At 36.6% G+C, this 18,878-nt stretch overlaps 6 protein-coding genes across 6 annotated transcripts; 3 read left to right on the plus strand and 3 right to left on the minus strand.

Annotated features, from left to right (window-relative positions):
• Positions 1-643: 643 nt before the first annotated feature.
• SAPINGB_P000811 (mitochondrial 37S ribosomal protein bS21m) lies at positions 644-1,144 on the plus strand (the record flags this gene model as incomplete). Its single annotated transcript, XM_031995534.1, has 1 exon — positions 644-1,144. One exon carries the CDS (start codon positions 644-646, stop codon positions 1,142-1,144), a length of 501 nt encoding a protein of 166 aa, XP_031851425.1.
• Positions 1,145-1,536: 392 nt separating this feature from the next.
• Positions 1,537-4,245, minus strand: SAPINGB_P000812 (uncharacterized protein; the record flags this gene model as incomplete). Its single annotated transcript, XM_031995535.1, has 2 exons — positions 1,537-3,959; positions 4,008-4,245. 2 exons carry the CDS (start codon positions 4,243-4,245, stop codon positions 1,537-1,539), a joined length of 2,661 nt encoding a protein of 886 aa, XP_031851426.1.
• Positions 4,246-4,617: 372 nt separating this feature from the next.
• On the plus strand, positions 4,618-5,214 carry SAPINGB_P000813 (mitochondrial 54S ribosomal protein bL21m; the record flags this gene model as incomplete). The annotated part of the gene is made up of 1 exon (XM_031995536.1): positions 4,618-5,214. The coding sequence occupies one exon, from the start codon at positions 4,618-4,620 to the stop codon at positions 5,212-5,214; it is 597 nt and encodes a 198-aa protein (XP_031851427.1).
• Positions 5,215-5,661: 447 nt separating this feature from the next.
• Positions 5,662-12,335, plus strand: SAPINGB_P000814 (uncharacterized protein; the record flags this gene model as incomplete). The annotated part of the gene is made up of 4 exons (XM_031995537.1): positions 5,662-7,335; positions 7,444-11,937; positions 11,992-12,086; positions 12,143-12,335. The coding sequence occupies 4 exons, from the start codon at positions 5,662-5,664 to the stop codon at positions 12,333-12,335; spliced, it is 6,456 nt and encodes a 2,151-aa protein (XP_031851428.1).
• A 393-nt stretch (positions 12,336-12,728) lies between these two features.
• On the minus strand, positions 12,729-14,522 carry SAPINGB_P000815 (uncharacterized protein; the record flags this gene model as incomplete). Its single annotated transcript, XM_031995538.1, has 1 exon — positions 12,729-14,522. One exon carries the CDS (start codon positions 14,520-14,522, stop codon positions 12,729-12,731), a length of 1,794 nt encoding a protein of 597 aa, XP_031851429.1.
• A 1,965-nt stretch (positions 14,523-16,487) lies between these two features.
• Positions 16,488-17,969, minus strand: SAPINGB_P000816 (uncharacterized protein; the record flags this gene model as incomplete). Its single annotated transcript, XM_031995539.1, has 3 exons — positions 16,488-16,778; positions 17,221-17,399; positions 17,537-17,969. The coding sequence occupies 3 exons, from the start codon at positions 17,967-17,969 to the stop codon at positions 16,488-16,490; spliced, it is 903 nt and encodes a 300-aa protein (XP_031851430.1).
• Positions 17,970-18,878: the final 909 nt, after the last annotated feature.

Consider the following 18,878-nt stretch of genomic DNA (forward strand, 5'->3'; position numbering starts at 1 on the left):
TTTCCATAAAAGAAATAATACGCTCGATGGAAAAAGTTGGTGACATGTTGTGGAAGGTAGACAAAGATTGCCAATGCAAAATATACCAAAAAAGCAAATAAAAATGTGCCTAATGGGTTTTTTTATGTTAAAATACTACTCCTCAAAAACGAAATAAAAAATCAGTAGATTTAGAAACTTGTTGATACTTACCGACAAAGAAATTTTCAACAGGAGTCAGCATGAAACCAGGAATCATCTCAAGGAAAAAAACGCTGTAGATCGAACGCAAAGGTTTGTTCTCAATGAGCAACGGTTCACGCATAGACATTTTGAAGTATATTTATATATGTAAAAATGATAATTAGTCAAATAGGTTGTTTTCAGTTTGTTAATATTTGATAAGTCTACTTGTGTATATGAGGTTGTTCACAGGGGAAAATCTGGCGATATCTGGAATCTTACTTAGCTTTTGGAGGTTTTACTTTTGATGATGGTGATAACAACAACAATTTACCCTGCCTAATAACTAGTCACGTGCATTGACCTTTTAAATTGTGTGTAAAAACACCCTCATAAAATTTTTTTTTCACTACCACCCACATTGGTCCCCATTGGCTCTTTTTGATTCACTTCAAATCACTTTCATCAAATATCACTAGCCATGTTTGCTCTACGATTAGTTTCTGAGTCGGTTTCTCGACGCTCCACAACTTCTTTTCAAAAAGCTGCCTTTTCGACTTCTGTCAGTCGATTCCAAGATTTTCCCAAGAGCTCTAAATCTTTATTATTTTCTAGCATTTTAGAGAGTAAAAACTCTAGTAGCTCTAGTAGCTCTGTTGTTTTCACGACCCCTCCTCGCGCTACCGATGCGACTGCTGCTCTTGATGCCCCCTTGAGTTACACTGTTATTCCACGCACTGGTGTGTATGCGGGCCGCACTGTTGAAGTGTTGAGTGAGAGTGATCTTTCTAGAGCTCTTCGCCGTCTCAACACAATGAACAGTATCAACCGGGTGCGCCAAACTTCTATGGAGCAGACCAAGTACGTACGACCTGGTAAGGTTAAGCAACGCATTTTGATTGAGCGTAAGAAGAGAAAGTACAACCAGAACGTGAAGCGCATGTTTGAGCTGGTTGCTGAGGCGCGCCGCAAGGGTTATTAAAGAAATTAAGATCCCTTTTTTTCTGACATGACTAGTGAAAGAAAAAACTGCCAAAAATGCATAACGACATTATTTTCTTTTCTCTTGATTCCTTTTTTTTTTTGTTTAAACCATCTTGTATATATGTATTTGCCTAAAAAGCAATTGTTTTATTTTACTTTTAATGGAGCTTTGTAAATTAAATATTAGCTTTGAAAACAACTTCAAACATTTTTAACCCAAATAACAGGTAATTAAATTTAAATTCTTTTTAAATTCCTTTTAGATTTACAACGCGTTTTTTTTTTGTGAATATTTTTCCGTCTATGATAACTTTTTTTTTTTCAACAATTTGAATTTTGATTAAAAACTAAAAAAAATTTATAAAAAACTAACTATAATGCATATTTTATTTATTCAACGGAAAGTGTTGCTTCGAGATTACATCTATCAACAAGAGAGTGTTGATCAATAACCTCCTTGTGAAGTCTTTTGAAAAATCTGCAAGACAAATCAATCTCCTTAGCAGTCTTAGTGTATTCCTCCTTTTTGCGAGCTTGTTCTTCAACCTTGCTCTGGAATCCACTGCGCACATCCTGAGCAGGATACTTAAGCACTTTTCTGCATTCCTTCGAAATACGTTGAGCATTCGTATCAACGTAGTTCATTTCCTCAATCTCGGCACGAAGCTTGCGCGAAACGTTGCGTGGCACAGCATATGGAATATCACTGACAATGTATGCAATTCCAGCAAGAGCACCAACAATCAAAGCAGGCACAGCCAGCTTCTTGACAACGTTGATGTCCACCAGCTGTGTCAAAGAAAGAACGCTGCGCGCAACATCGGTGCTGCGAATCAACTGGCCTGTAGTAACAACGGACGCCAAAGTAAGTGCACCTGTGATTGTGGAAGAGGAAGATTCTTCTTTGCGTTCAGAGGAAACTTCAATCGACTTCTTAGAAGAGCTAATAAATGGAATTTGAAGGTCAAACAAGTCACTCAATGAGAGCTCAGTGTAAATTGTGCGTGACATAGTGTCATGTCGTCGGCTAAACATAGCCTCGTCATTGAACACCTTTTTGAATGCTGGCTGATCGCCCAGATGCATAATACCAATGGCCTTGAGAGAGTTAACACCGAGGGTAGTTTCTTTGCGAGCATAGGATTCGCATGTCTCAACCTCGCCAAGAATGCGGTCAATCATTGTTTCACGGGTATCAATAGCATAGTTAAATGCTGAAAAAAGAGAAGTATAAGGAATAACTGGCGATTCACCAACTTCATTTAAAACCTTGGTTAAATGATTCTTAGTAAAATCATGAACCTTTTCACAAATTTCCTCAATCTGGGTATCCATATCCTCGGATACCTTAACGTTTTGGCGCATAGATTTTTCAAACTCCGGAGTAAGTAAGTTCAAGTCATGCATAACTCTGTCTTGTTCTGCTTCAGATACTTGGATATTAACATAAGAAAGCATTTCCAAGTCTTTTAATATGTTTTTAAGATACGTCTTTGCAGGCATAAGCTTAGACAGGGAACGCTTCTCTAAAACAAAGTTGCGCAAAGAGGCTTCCAGTCTGTCGAAATCAGGGTGATCTGGTTCATTATTATCATCATCACCAGGGCCATCATCACCACCACCACCACCATTGTTACCAGGCATCTCGTCAAGAATTTGACTAGAGCTGACAAAGTGAATGAAGTCACGAGCATCCTTATGAGTTTCCGGTGAAAGTTTAGCAACTTGATCCAAAATCAAGCGTTTGCAACGATTCTTGTCACGAATGTTGTCAAATCGATTGACAACAATAAATACAAGTGATTTTTCATGGGCTGCACTCCAAATGAATTCCTTGGCAGAAAGAGTAAAATGGTTTTCTGCACTAACGACAAACACAACCAAGTCAATTTCCTCTTGACGAGAAAAAACCTGGGTAGTTTGGTAGGAGTCCATATTCAAGCCGGGAGCATCAATGAGACAAATGTCCACAACGCCATTTCTAAGCAAGCTTTGATCAATAGGTCGGCGGTCATTGACGTAAACCTTAAGAATGGAATACTTTTCGTATTCAGTTACTAAAGATTCAAGATCTTGGAGAGAAAAAATGGTAAAAGTAGTGTCATCACTTCGGTTATAAGTAACACCAATGGGAACGGCATGAACTTCTTCAACACCATGATTTTCACGAGCGTCAATGACTTCGCAAAAAACACTGGTGCAAGGCTGCTGGTCTTCAGGCAAAAGCTTTCGTCGGAGGAGAGCGTTGCAAAATGTGGATTTTCCGGCATTCAAATCGCCAGTAATAAGAACTTTAGAGGTGGTATCATCAATTCTCTCACGCAGCGACAAAAGATGTCGAATAGTTTGCATAATTTTTTCATCTAGAAGAGAAGCGACAGAAGTCTTTTCAAGTTGGTGAATTAGTTCCGAAGAAGACAAACTTCCAACCTTCAGATCAAGCTTAAAGACATTGAAATCATTTACAGCCTGTGCAGACACTAATCGAGGCTCAAGGATTGGTTTGGGTATTGGGGGTTGCTGTTTTGATTGTGATGGTTCAAAAGAGCTAGAGGAACGTCTTTTAAGATCATAGTTTAAATCGTCTTCATCATCTATGGAGGGGAAATGATTCATTGTGGCGCGTCTTAAAGACTTTCGAGCATCGTCTTGCGGTGTCGCGCTTGCGGGATAATATACGGGCCATTTTCTATTCATTGATTGCAGTTCCTTAAGCATAGAAAGAACAGCAGAAATAGATCTGCCCAATGCCACTCTATTATCGTTATATTGAAGCTGGTTAACCTGGGATAAAACATGACGCCGAGTAACAGCTATCAGGAAATTAGTTTATGTGACAAATTAAATTCATAAATACATACCGGAAGGTGATCTGTGATGGGCAATATTAGAAGAGCCTCGCAAGTATGTAGCTTGGTCAGGATTATTGTCGTTCAAAAGAGACGCACGGTCCCGGGCTTCACTGCCGTCGGGATCAGAAAATGTTGAGCCGCCGACCGAGCCGCCGTAGCCTGAATCAGCATAATCTCGCTGTCTGCGAGGCGGGGCGTCTTCATTGTCTTTAGACTTGTCATTATTCTGAAATCCATGAAAACTCATGTTTGCCTGCCTTCGAAAATATCTTGAATAGCTGGGGGTTAAGCGTGTTTTGTAGTTTGCTATGTTTTAGGAACTGACTTTGGCCTTACGAATGGTCGGGAATAGAGTATTAAAAAAAAATAAAATAAAATAAAAAAAAGTCATTTGACGGAACCAAACCACGTGATTAGAATTAGCGTACTTCTTGGTCTTAAGTATATTGTAGCCCATATTTATGAGCCAACCAGAAAACCCAACCACCATTTGCATGAATCACCAAAAATTTTTAGGTAGTTTTTTTTTCTTCACTGCATCCATAGATACATCACAAAGACTAAACACAAGGGCGGTTTTTGAAAGTCCCATACTAATCAACTATCAGAATCAACAAAAATGCTTTCTAAAAATATGATTTTCAGATCCGCCCTGAATCTGGGCACTAAATCTTTTACCGCCAGGCCAGTCTACCGATCATTCGCTACCTCTTCATACCTTTTAAATCAAACAAAACAACCACAGCAACAACAACAGCTTCCTCAATCTACTCCCAGTGAAATCGCCGCTCCTCATGAGCTTCCTTCTTATCTTCCCCGCCCTAAAAATGCTTTCAACTACTTACAAGTCTCTGAGGAAGAACTGTTACCTCTGAAGATTGGAGGTGCTCTTTACGCTACAGTCCACATTCACGATAGAAAATTTCTTGTCACAGAGGGTGATGAGATCGTTTTGCCCGTCAGATTGCGTGATGCAAATGTTGGCGATGAGCTTATTTTCAACCATGTTTCAACCATTGGTACACGTGAGCACACTCTTACTGGTGATCCAGCTATTGAACCCTCTATTTTCAGCATCAAGGGCGTTGTGACTGAAAAGACTAGAGAACCCAAGAGAACCCATGAAAGAACACAGCGCCGAGTAAGACGTGTCCGAACAGTTGTCACTAAGAATTGCATTACAGTTATAAGAGTTAGCGAGCTCAAGTTGAATTAGGCTTAAAAAAGAGGGAAGAAAAAAAGGTAGAAAGCCTAAATTTTGTTATTTCCCTTGACAGTAAGGTTTACAAACAGTGATCAAATTATAAAATCAAACAAATTGCTGTTATAAAGTTTTTTTTTCCTTTTTTTTTTTTTTACATTTAACTATTAAAATCATTTCGTTCCTGTAAATACTAATGTAAATATATATATATTTTTTTAAATGAGTACGTAACTTCCATTGAAAAGGGGTTTTGCATTTTGACCAGTTTAGGAGACATTAATCTGCAAGTGTAAAAGCCAACCAATTTTGATATTTTTATTTTCTTTAACTAAAAATATTCATGTTTACTTTTAAAGTTATCACATTTCAATCACTTTTACTTCCCTCAGCTTTTATTTCCATATAAGTTACCTTTTTGTACATCATTTCTTTTATTCATATTTTTAAATGGCTTGAGCCATGTCTTCTTCTCTTCCTATTACCAACTCTGCTCCTAAGAATACACCACAAGATGAGAAACAGAAATCTTTAAAAAAAAAGTCTTCAGCTGTCAATCTTGTCGAAAACGTTCCTACATTTATTATTGATAGTTCTGTTCCTATTCTATCAGGCTCAGTTGAAGACATTCAAGGACTGGATACTACAGGATCAAATCCTTATCCAGCAATGGCCAGACCACGCAAAAGCCTTTCAGCATTAGACGCTGAGACTGCTGATACCGATCGTGCATCGACAAAACGTTCCGTTTCCGAAGGAAGTGTTTTACAATCGATGTCTACACCCCTTTTGAGCATCACCCCAATTGTCCCCAGTTCTAAAAGTCCCGATTCTGATTTGCAAAAGAGAAGTAGTTCTTTAAATCCTGACAAAACTGTTTTTTTGCAAAACCACCAGTCTTCCATAACTTCCAACATGGAATCTAAAAGCGAAAAAGAGCCTAGCACATCATCATTAACATCAAAAAAGGCGCCATCCTCTTCCACACTTTCTCCAACTATTGAAGCTTCTGATAATTCTTCTTCGCCGACCTCTGTTTGGAAGGAGACAGCTTCTCAAGATCTCACTCCTAAAAAGCCATCTATTTTAACCAATAACTCTTTCTCGACATCGCACCGTAATGTACAAGTGATTGAATCACCAAACACAAGCATTTCACCTAAGAATGATTTTCAAAATAATTCTAGTCAGGAAAACTCGGTCAGCAGCAAAGGAAGTACACCAGAAAAGGAGCACCTTGATAAAAGGCATTCTGTATCAAGTCTTCCGGGATCACCGTCAAACAAGCCATCTAGACCTTCAACGTCAGGCTCTCTTGAAACACTATCAAATCCGGGGCATCCGAGTCAGTACGATTCATTTAACGACTCTCCACAACCAGAAGCTAGCAGCACTCCAAATATTGCACATCAATCTTTCTCACCTCTATCACCTTCTACCAACATTTCTTCAAGAAGCAGAAATGCATCAGGTCAGCATGTCAACTATCCCAATCCTATGCAAGGAATCAACTTTCGTACAAATGATCCAAATGAATGGACTTTAGAGCGAGTTTTAACTTGGCTAGAACACAACAAATTTGGCCGAGACTGGATTGAAACTTTTCGTTCTAGAAACATTCATGGAGCTGAATTTCTCTCTTTGGTGAGCTACCAGAAGCTTAAAGATCTTGGTCACTTGTCTTCTTCCAATGATATTTACAGCACTACACCGTCTCGATTTATCCATATTCTCAGAAAAGTATTCGATCGTTCGTCTAGTACCTCAAACAGTACCATGGACCCTCAACCATTTCAATCAGACATTGACGAAGAAGATCCCATTTCCACTTATAACACAAATAACAGCATAGAACTTTTTTACAACTCAGAGGCCATGTCCTCTGCAGCAGTCGGAACAACACCAGTAGTAGATTCATTAAGATTGGAAACAGATGCTGTACTAAGCATTCCCGCTTCGGCAAATGGAAATTACCAAGAATATTCGTTTAACTCAACACAGACAATGCGTCTCCCTATTAATAACTCGTTAAGTGATAATATATCAGAAATTGATCCGCAACAAGTCAGAATTCGCAATAATAATAGCAATCAACTTCGACCAATCTCAACCTTAGATATATCAACTTTTAAACAGGTAAGTACCTATATTTATTCCGGCTGGAATGGAGAAAAAATAAAAGAAAGATATCAAATTTTTTTGCCGGAAATTATTTTTTAGTGAAATCTAATGGGCTTTTTTTAGACATCTCCTTCATCTCCCACTGCATTCTCCAACATCTTTTCACGAAAACATACAAAGTCAAACTCATCAGAATCTTTCACTGGAAATCCTATTCAGCCAACCCTGTCAGCTAATCTTTTGATTTCACAAGAAGAAAAGGCGGATAAGAAAACTGGTCTTCTTAATAAATTCCGCAGACGTGACAAAGATGGAAATCGTGATCGCCTTAGAGCATCAAAAAGCGCCACAAATCTTTTCGAAGTTCAAAACTCTCAAATTAATTCAATTCCTCCAATGTTTGCAAGTAGTCAATTATCTGACTCTGTAGGTATATTTCCTTACGGAAATCTCGATGTTCAATATGAACCTGTAAAGCCAAAAGAACATCAAAAGATTATTTTGGTAACCACAACCAACGAACATTTTACAACAATAAATATATCAGATGTCACGAATCTAGAAGAATTAAAAACGCTTATTGCCGATAAACTGAACCTTGATGGTTGGTCTCATTTTACTTTTCATTTGACTGAATTTGGTTGTTCTGAAGGTCTTGCCCTAGATGATGTTACATTTAATAATTTGGTTTTCAATCCTTCTAAGCTTGGCTATAATCCCCACTCAGTTTTGAAGATTTTTATTGGAAATGTCATTCCGTTTGGCTCAATATCACCAGGACAATTGTCTATGGAATATGAGTTTTCAACAAACACTTCAAATTATCCGGCCACACCGTCCTATCTTATTCATGCTCACCCGGATGCTGCAAATAACGAAGCCGTTACTCAGCTACAATCAGATGCTGAGCCACCAGATTACTTTTCTCATAAGCCCCTTGAACAAGCAGCTGCTGTATCTCCACAGGCACCTCTTTTAACACAACAACAGCAGATTTCCTTTCAAGAGTATATTCGCAACATTAACCATCATACAAATAAAAATAAAATGGGCCCAGCATCCACTCGTGGAACCTCTAAGGCTAACTTAACCAACTTTGGTGGTCCAGCAAGTTACAACTACAATCAACAGTACAATCATTTTAATAGTAATTTTCTTCATCCATTTGAAGATACGTTGTCGTTTCGCGATCCTAGTCGACTCAGTGTTGCTAGCATTGATTATAGCGGTCGTCGCTCTTCAGAAGATTCCTTCAAAGTTATTCGTCCTGAACGCCGAGAGATAAATTTTGACGATCGTCGCTCTTCTCCTTACGAAAGACGACCTTCAATTAACCCACAAGCTATGTCCTCTAGACCATCAATTACCAACGATCGTTCAATATCAATTCCGTCAATATCCTCTTCATCTTCGTCTTCTACAAGCACACTACCCTTAACCTTCCCAAGCGCTAACAATCCACATGTCAGTAATTCGGCTAACGCCTCACCAGCAATCGGATATGATGAAACTTTAAAATCTGAAAAAGCAGATGACTTTGATCTGACGCTAAGCAATGATGCCACAGGTAAAATTGCGGATAAGATTGAAGAGCAAGAAAAATCAGAAGATAATAATGAATCTTTATCTAAACCAAAAATAAAAATTAATAGGCATGCATCGATTAGAACAAGCAGAATTTACAGAAGTGCTGGGTCTGAAGATTCCAGAAACTCCATTTTGGATTCAAAGAGTGTTGCTGAAAGTGATGCATCTTTTGCTCCCAAAACAACTGAGGGAAGACTTTCTAGGCAATCTTCTAAATTGGATCGCAAAAGTTCAGTCAAACTGGTTCCCAAACGAGCTGCACCTCCACCTCCTAGCTCTAGTCCGGCATCTTCATTGCCATCACCACTTTTAAAATCAAACAAGACACAATTACATCGAACAACAAGTGTAATTACAAGAGGCTCAGGGACTCGGAGTAGTTCTCGTGCACGTTCAAATATTACTGATTCTACTGGAAATTTTGGCTATAGCATTTCCGAATTGCCTGAGGAAACAGCCCATGAAGTACGCAGAGTTAGTGATAGTGCAGTTCAGATTAGTGATTCTACGGGAAGGAAAGTTAGCATTGGCTCACGTCCTCCATTTGTCCCATATCTGACTAATAATGCACCAACGAAACTTGATATCAAAGAAAGTGATCTTCTAGAAGAAAAGACTGTGCCTGATAATGCACTGTATGGTCTCAAAGAAGAAGGTAAACAGACTTATACACCAGCTTTAGGAAGACAGCCATCTTCAAGAGTAAGCAGTTTAACACATTCATTATCTCGCCGCTCTCATCGGTCTGTTGAAGATAATGAAGCAAATTTTCATGAAAATGAAGTTTCCTTTGCTGATGCTCCTGCTTTTGAAGAAAGTGATGATTCTGGTAGCTCGAGTGATGAAGGACTTTGGGCAAAGAAGCCACCCAAGCTCACTGAAGAAAAAGATGATAATAATGATAACACAGAAATTGAGGAAAAGCAAGAAGCTTCAAATGCGCAAACATTCAAAACATCAGTTCCGATGCCTCCAACACAGTTGCGGAGACTGTCTCAAACACTCTCTACAATTACATCGCCACCGCCGTTACTGTATGGATCACCTCCCCCACCTTTACCAACTTCTTCACCTTTGAAGCTGACTATGGATACCACATATTCCCATCCACTCCCAGTCCAAACTAACCCACCGGCGGAATCAAAGCAAAATATTCATCCCAGATCATCTTCTTTTAATCTTTCTCATAACCAAGCACCTTTACAGGGCTCTCAGTTTCAAAAACTTGATGATAATTCTGCTCAACCTACATTCCAACCTATTCTTCTTGATTCATCTTCTTCATCAGAGGGCCGTCCGACGCTTCATCTAGATGTTTCAGAAGCTGGAGCCAATGCTCCAGGAAATAACAATGGAAAACTTAAATCAGCAACGCCTATGACTCCAATTTCATATTCAGACATCAATATGAATGGATGGGCTGTGCGTCCTCCTGCCGAAGTAGTTTACGAAAATCTGGAAAGATTTTTCCCCAATGCTGATTTGGATCGACCTATTATTTTAGATCCACAAGGAATGTCACCACCTGCATCTCCAAATGTTGATGCTCCAGTTAAAAGTCACTATTTGCCTCCGCTTTCTCCAGTTGTAGAACCAAATGTATCACAAGAAGGATCTGCTACTCTAACGAGCAGCAGCAATTTAAATATTGTCAGTAATAGCAGTGATGATCAACAAGACACACTTTCATCTTCGAATGATACCAATACATTGACAGTCCCTATTCGTCATAACTTTTCCGGCGCTCGAAATTTACAAAGTTCTTTGGCAGCATCTGCAGTAGCACCTGCGTCTATAGAACAAAAGCCCCGTCGTCCCAGTGGAAGTTCAACCTTGATTGCACCGTCAATAGGTAATATTAGTACAATTACATGCAGCAATGTTATTCCTAGTTCAGTATCTAGTCAACCAGTAGCAAGCTCTACTAGTGACGATAATATTCCCAAAGATGAAGTTAAAGTTGCACCTAAAAACGATACCAAAAGTAAATCGAACGAGGTTGATTTTGTAAAGTACGTTAAAAAGACAGACCCGGCTATCGGTATAGGAATTGGAGGCAAAAACAAATTGACGATGCGTACAAAATCGCTACGCATAGTTGTACAAGAAGCCACAGAACGCCGCAAGCGGTTTCAGTCATTGGCAAATCTTAATACCAAGGGTGCAATTAATGTTAATGGACCCGGTGGGCCTGGTGATGTTATTTTAGGAGGAAGTCCAGCCGCTTTACTTCGCCGTAAGAGTACCAAAGTTTGGGGCCAAAAGGTTGTGGAGGTCAAACCAGATGAATTCCGCACTGGAAGTCAGCAGCTTAGTCGACTGAGAGATAACCGTGGCAAAGTTAAACAATTTGTTTGGGTTAAAGGTGAATTGATTGGAAAGGGCACATTTGGTAAGGTTTATTTGGCACTGAACGCGACTGCCGGTGAAATGATTGCTGTAAAGCAAGTAGAAGTTCCTCAAACTCTGAGTGACAAAAACTCCTTGCATCAAAAGGAAATTATTGATGCTTTTCATGCTGAAGTGGAAACAATGAAAGATTTAGATCATTTCAATATTGTGCAGTATCTTGGGTTTGAGGCCTTACCAGATGTTTACAATTTGTTCTTGGAATACGTTCCAGGTGGAACGGTTGGAATGGCATTACGGAAACATGGCCGGTTTGAAATCAGCGTTTCCCAGTATTTCACGCGACAAGTTCTTGACGGTCTTTCATATCTTCATTCCTGTGGTATTTTACATCGAGATTTAAAATCAGATAATATTTTGATTGATTTAGATGGAGTTTGCAAAATTTCAGACTTTGGAATTTCTAAAAAAAGTCGCGATATTTACGCTAATGATGCAGCAATGTCGATGCAGGGAACAATCTTCTGGATGGCACCTGAGGTTATTCATAATGTAATCGATAACGAAAAGCAAGGTTACAGTGCCAAAGTTGATATCTGGTCACTTGGCTGTGTAGTTCTTGAAATGTTTGCAGGGCGACGTCCATGGTCTACTGATGAAGCTATTGCAGCCATGTACAAAGTAAGTTTTTGTGTGTTATCATTTTTTTCTATTTTTTTAGCTAACATTTTATAGCTTGGAAATGCTCGTTTGGCTCCCCCGATTCCTGAGGATACTAAAGATTTTGTTACTAGTGTTGGCAAAAACTTTCTTGATTTGTGTTTCAAAATGTAAGTTTTGATGAATTATTGATTACTTTAGAGTATTTACTAACTATTTCTTACAGAGATCCTGAACTGCGACCGACTGCAAAAGAGCTTTTGGAACATGAATTTTGTGTCGTTGATCCTAGTTTTAGATTTGCAGATACCCAATTGGCAAAAATGATTCGAGTAGACGATAAGGAAAAAAAGATGAAGAAGCAAAAGCAGCAGCAAGAGCAAAGCAAAAAGCAAGAAGAGCAGTTGCAAAAGAAGTAAAAAATAATTACAATTAATTTGATTAATTTAGTGTATATAGATGTAATCAGTTTTTTTTTTTTAATAACAGCTCATCGCGATATTGTAATATTGAAGCATTACTTATTTCCATGATTTCAATTTTAAACATTAAACATTAAACATTAAACAGAAAAAGTAATTAAAATTATCAAGCTATATAGAATTATATAAACAATTACGACGTTTGTAGAAAATATTAAATCATTAACACTATTGATTTAATTATCAAAATATAAAAAAATCGCCTTTTATAATTGTTTTTTTTTCACTCAATTTAGTAAATTGAACTTCACAAACATATTCAAAAAAAAAAAAAAAAAAAAACTACATTAAAATTTAAATAAACCCACTTACTTCCATTAAATAGCATCTTTAAGTTCTTGACATTCCAAATCGGCTCCCCCAAGACACATTTGATCTTGGTTGTTCATAAACAGTATCATTATACACAATCCCACAATGGTTGACGTTTTTGACACTGTCGTAATATGCTCCACAGCTCACTTCTCGTAAATCATAATTTTTAGTAAACACAGTAAAAGGGTTAACGTAACAATACCCATCCAGTACCACCTCTTTAACAACATCCACAATATTAGGCTCGCCAATTGTTTTGTAAACAAGTATAACTTTGAGTAATATCGTTACTCCTAATAAGCACAAAAGCACAATTACCTGAACTTTAACATTATAATAAGTAACAGCAGTTGTTGTCACATATTGGTATTTCACAAAATTGTTCAACCCAGAAACATCTAGTAAGTCGTCATCACTATCTTTAGTGTCAGTATACACACTTAACAAATTAACACCAACTCCAGAAGCAATATATCCAGGGCTGTCAGATGTGTATATTGGCTTACGCTGCACCAGCTGTGGGGAAACAGTATCACAATATACTTGTCTAGTCTGGTTGAGCGTTATAATATCAATCATTACACTTTGACTGGACCCCATGCCTGTGGAAGAATACACCTTTCTAACTTGTAGTATGCTTGTTGTGTTTGTGTTGTCAGTCGCACAATTCGCATAATACTTTTCGGTTAAAATGCTGTCTAATGTATCATTGTTAGCACTTATATCGTTAAGAAATCCAGACGCTGAATCATATGCCTCAGAATTATCATTGTAAATTGATATTGGAGTTATCATACAATCGTCTCCTCCCATGTAACTTGTTATTTCGTTATCAGAGCTATTTATTCGGGAATAAGTGCCAGCATTACTAACGCCACCCACATAGTATTCATTAACATCAATTTTGACTAAAGCCGTTGTCAAGCACATTTTGTTATTACCCTCTATTGCACTTCCGTTATATTGTATATGGATATTTCTTAACGTTCTTGAGCCTGTGACTCCAGTACTGCGTAATGTATTGTTTGTGTAAGCTAAAGAAGCAATTTGTGACATTATTTGATCTTGAATAACATTTTCAGGTGGTACCACGTCCACAAAAATGTCTTGAGAATCGGTTGGCCACCCTATCTGATTTACATCGTTTAGGTTGATTGCAAGCTGAGTCAATGTAATTCTTGGAAGACTAAAACCACTCGAGTATTGATTTATCTCATATGTTCCTTGAGTAGTTACATTAGAAACACCAACTTGTGAATTAATTTTGTATGTAATGGCATCAGACATTGAAAGCTTATCTTGATACACTCGGGTATAATTTCCATTTAAGCAATTGTAAAGAAGCCCCCTCAAACTGTTATGATCAGTCTCTAACTGAGAATAGTTTCCATAATCATGGTTACCACAATCATTTAAGCTTGAACATTGTTGCGCACTTATGTATCTGTATCTTATTTCTCTCGATACACTTCGGCTGACAGCAATGTTTATCCCTGGACCTATGATGGCCAATAGTAATAATGCTATAAATACCACGGTTTTCGAATAATATCCATGTCTGTTAGAGCTGCCAAGGGGTTTAATGGTATTGGCTTTTTTTCTTCTTATAATACCATCTCCATCTTCAATATCGTCTTTTTCATTTTGGAAAGCACTTTGAGATTCAATTATAGTATCATTTTTATTTGATAGTTGTTGAGGGTTTGAATTAATGTTGCTGATGTTCTGATCATTGACAATATTGTAACTACTTCTTTGAGGAATCAGTGCACCAATGATACTATAACTACACAATATTGTTTTGATCATTAACCGTCTGGATATAGAATATAACGACAATATAATATCTAGTATAGTATCTACAAAAAAGGTTAGGGCAATTCCGATTAGAATCGTTAATGCTTGGACCAACAAGTATGAGCTTGTCCACATGTTTGCCTAAACGTGAATGTTAATATGTCGGTGATAATAACTTTTGGGTTTGGTCTGGTGTTTCGAAATAGATATTGGATAAGATGATAGTGATAAATAAAGAGATAAAATAAAATAAAAATAAGCTTATTTTGATTCTTAATTACTGAACCCACTTCAATTAAAACTAATAGAACAAATAATATCAAGAACACGAAAGAAAGAAAATAAAATAAAATAAAATAAAATAAAATAAAAATTAGTAAAAAGAGGAGGATAATTTAATACTTTGAAGATTTCTCAAATTCTTTTATTTTAAGCAAATATATTCATAAGCGATTACTAATTTTGTGAAACAGCCAAGCTAAAGTCTTTTGCCAACCACGAATTTGTACTTGGGTGTGCGTCAAGTCAAAATAAATAATTTGATAAAAGGATTTGGAATTAGAAAATAAATATTATTAAAGCAACTGCTGCCGATTTCCTTTCATTTCCTTTCCTTAGTATTTTTAGGGTCTTCATGTAACTGTATTAAAATCGATTAATGAATTTATTGTTTTATTTTGTAAAAGAAAAAAGAAAAAAAAAATCTTAAGCTGATTTAAATCCATAAAATTAAATTCGCTATATATATACTTTATTAAATCCATTGGTCACTTAAACGATTTAAGAGAATCGGCATTTCCATCTCAGAAAATATTGATTAAAATCCTTTTCGTTTCTTTTCAAGCAACAAACACTTTACCTAAATGTTAATGGATTATCCCAGGTTATCATACCTGTAGTTAATGTGATTTATTTCAAGACCAAACCAAAAAATGTTTGTTTGTTTTGTTTGTTTGTTTGTTTTTATTCAAGGGTTATAAACCAAAAGATGTTTGTTTGTTTGTTTTTTTTTTTTTAAACCAAAAGATTTGTTTTTTATTCAAGGTAAACCAAAAGATGTTTGTTTGTTTGTTTTTATTCAAGGGTAAACCAAAAGATTGTTTGTTTGTTTGTTTTTATTCAAGGGTTATAGAATTATATAACATCAGCATCTGCGCTATCCTTCTTGTCCATACTATATATTTTTTCATTTTGATAATAAACTTTTAATTTTGGCTTCAACATTGCATCTCCAACAGCCCGAAAATAAGTCCTGATGCCAGCTTACGAGGAACAGGGGGTTAAAAATAACCAAACCTTCCCAACTTATCTCCACTTGTCTTCATCAACGCTGTAATTGTATTTCTTAATCCCTCCAAGCAGAGATAAAGCTTACAATCTCTTGTAAGCCAGTTAAACTGTTTAAGAGAGTCGACATGTCCATCTCTGGAGATATCCGTTTCAGTCCTTTTCTTTCCTCTTCAAGCAAAGGACACTCAACTAAAATGTGATGAACTGTTTCCAGCTCTCTTTAACCAAAAGATGTTTGTTTGTTTTTATTCAAGGGTTATAGAATTATATAACATCAGCATCTGCGCTATCCTTCAACCAAAAGATTGTTTGTTTGTTTGTTTTTATTCAAGGGTTATAGAATTATATAACATCAGCATCTGCGCTATCCTTCTTGTCCATACTATATATTTTTTCATGTTAATAATAAACTTTTAATTTTGGCTTCAACATTGCATCTCCAACAGCCCGAAAATAAGTCCTGATGCCAGCTTACGAGGAACAGGGGGTTAAAATAACCAAACCTTCCCAACCTATCTCCACTTGTCTTCATCAACGCTGTAATTGTATTTCTTAATCCCTCCAAGCAGAGATAAAGCTTACAATCTCTTGTAAGCCAGTTAAACTGTTTAAGAGAGTCGACATGTCCATCTCTGGAGATATCCGTTTCAGTCCTTTTCTTTCCTCTTCAAACAAAAGGACATTCAACTAAAATGTGATGAACTGTTTCCAGCTCTCCACATTTGCAGTTGTAACTATCCTTTTCAATTCAAACTTTTTAAACCATGCGCCAAAGTTGCCATGGCCTGTGCGAAATTGAGTAATATTACTCAAGATCCTTCGACTATCTTTCTTCATGATCACTCCCGTAACCATTTTGGAAAGATTATCAGTACATTTCGACTCCACTGTGATATTATGATACCACAGATCCTTACTGCTGTTCCAATACATTTCTTGCCATTCTTCCATTGCTTGTTTCTTCAAAATTCCAATCGTCTGATTTTGTTGTTGTTTCAGTGTAAGAGGTTCAACCCTCTTGCATTTTCGTTTTTCATCCTTTTATTCATATAGTCTCTATCATCTTTCGCCAACATGTAAAGCGTGGTTAGCTTTGCAATTGGAGATTTCTCAATCAATGTTAACAAATGACCATTAATAGGATTAGTTTTGCTAATATTTAGGTGTAAACGAATAGCTTTTCGTGCCACCATAAATTTTAGCCTAATACTATATGGCATAATACCAACTTCCTTTTGTAGTACCGCAATAGGAGTTGTGCGATAAGCACCAACAATTCTTCTTAAAGCCATATTCTGCATTACTTCCAACTTGTGGATTTCTCCTTTCAAAATTTTGTGATGCCAAATTTCTAAGCCATATTCGACAATTGGTCTCACGCAAGCAATATACAGTGATCTGACTGCAGACCCTCGCATACCTTTTGCACGCCACCAAGATGCCAAATAGCACCAACAGCTTTTCTTGCTTTATTGATTTTATTCAAAATATGAGATTTAAAATCAAGCAGATTGTTCAAAGTAATTCCAAGCAATTTAACTTCCTTCTGGGGTTCACGAAGTTCTCCATTAGGTAAAGTAAGTTGCACTTTTTCATCATCTTTAGGTTTCACATTTTTGTAAAATGAATAAAACCCAATTTATCACCCAAATCAATTTTGGTCATTCTTGATTTAGCCCAATTACAACATTTTTCTAATATGTTGCTTAAGCTTTTGGTATTTTCTTCAATTTTACCTTCAACGGTAATAGTCACATCATCAATAAAGCCAAAAGGAGTTCCACCCCATTCTTTAATGGCATGATACATTGGTGTGGAATATATCAAAAAAAGTAGTGGTGAAATAGGTGAGCCTTGCGGAATTCCAGTACTAATTTTTTGCACTGATCCTTTTCTTCGGTCCATGAGCATACTAGCTTCTCTTTCACTTACAAATTGGTACGTCCAGTTTATAAGTGCTTTGGGTAGTTTCATATCCTCCATTGTGTGTGCCAATATATTTCTGTTAACATTATCAAAAGCTCCTTGAATATCAATGAGCATAGCTGAAATTTTTTCCTTACTAGTTTCAATTCTTTGGACAAGTTCCAAAACAGCATCAGTAGCACAATAACCTTGTCTTCCCCCATATTGCTCTGGTGGAAGTAAGTGTGTTGTAAGCTTGGTCATTCTTTTTTGTATAATTTTTTCCAGTACTTTAGATGGAATCTTAAGTAAGGAAATTGGTCGGTATGCTCTTGGCTTTGAATAGTCAGGTTTCTTAGGTTCAACCAAAAGATTTTTACTAGTTAGTTTTTTAAGTATTTTCTTTTTTATATAAATAGCTATCGTTATTTACTTTTTCATATAATTTGTAAGGCACTATGGCCGAGCGGTTAAGGCGAAAGATTAGAAATCTTTTGGGATTTCCCGCGCAGGTTCGAGTCCTGCTGGTGTCGATAATTTTTTTGCTTTAAAAAATTTATTTGTTATATTTCTTTTTTTATTTTTCTTTTATTCTATGAATATATTGTATTTCTGATTAAATAGCTATTTTTTTTTTTTCATTTAAAAATAACTATTCTGGTGAGATATTTTGTAAGATGCAAAAAAAAAAACCCCCCGATCCGAAAAACTGATGTGCCGATTTAAACAGTAACCCCCCACGTTTTATTTTATTATTTTTTATTTTTTTAATTTTCCTGGAACGGATAATTTCCATCATATTGCAGCTATCTCTGGAAAATTAAGAAAAAAAACAAACAATAATCTATAAATTATTTAAACCTTATGACGTTTGAAATTCCCTTTCTTTATTAGAAAGAGTCATTGACTGGCAGCATGTGTATGGGTGGGGGGAGGTGTACAATTTTGAAGATTCTAAATAACCGAGCATCGGTTTTTTTTCTTTTTTTTTTTTTTTTTTTTAACTTTTTGTTGGTCAGTTATTTAACAAAGGTTAAATGAGGAGAAAGACCCGTGCCAGTAATCTTCCTCTAAGCCAAAATGATACTCGGTGATTTTTTTTAAAAAAAAAAAAAAAAAAATCCATTCTTGAAATAGTTTATCTCGCTATAAAATCTCAATGAATTTCCTTTT

Source organism: Magnusiomyces paraingens (assembly GCF_902498895.1).
Source record: "Magnusiomyces paraingens strain CBS 517.90 genome assembly, contig: contig1, whole genome shotgun sequence".
Taxonomy (NCBI): domain Eukaryota; kingdom Fungi; phylum Ascomycota; class Dipodascomycetes; order Dipodascales; family Dipodascaceae; genus Magnusiomyces; species Magnusiomyces paraingens.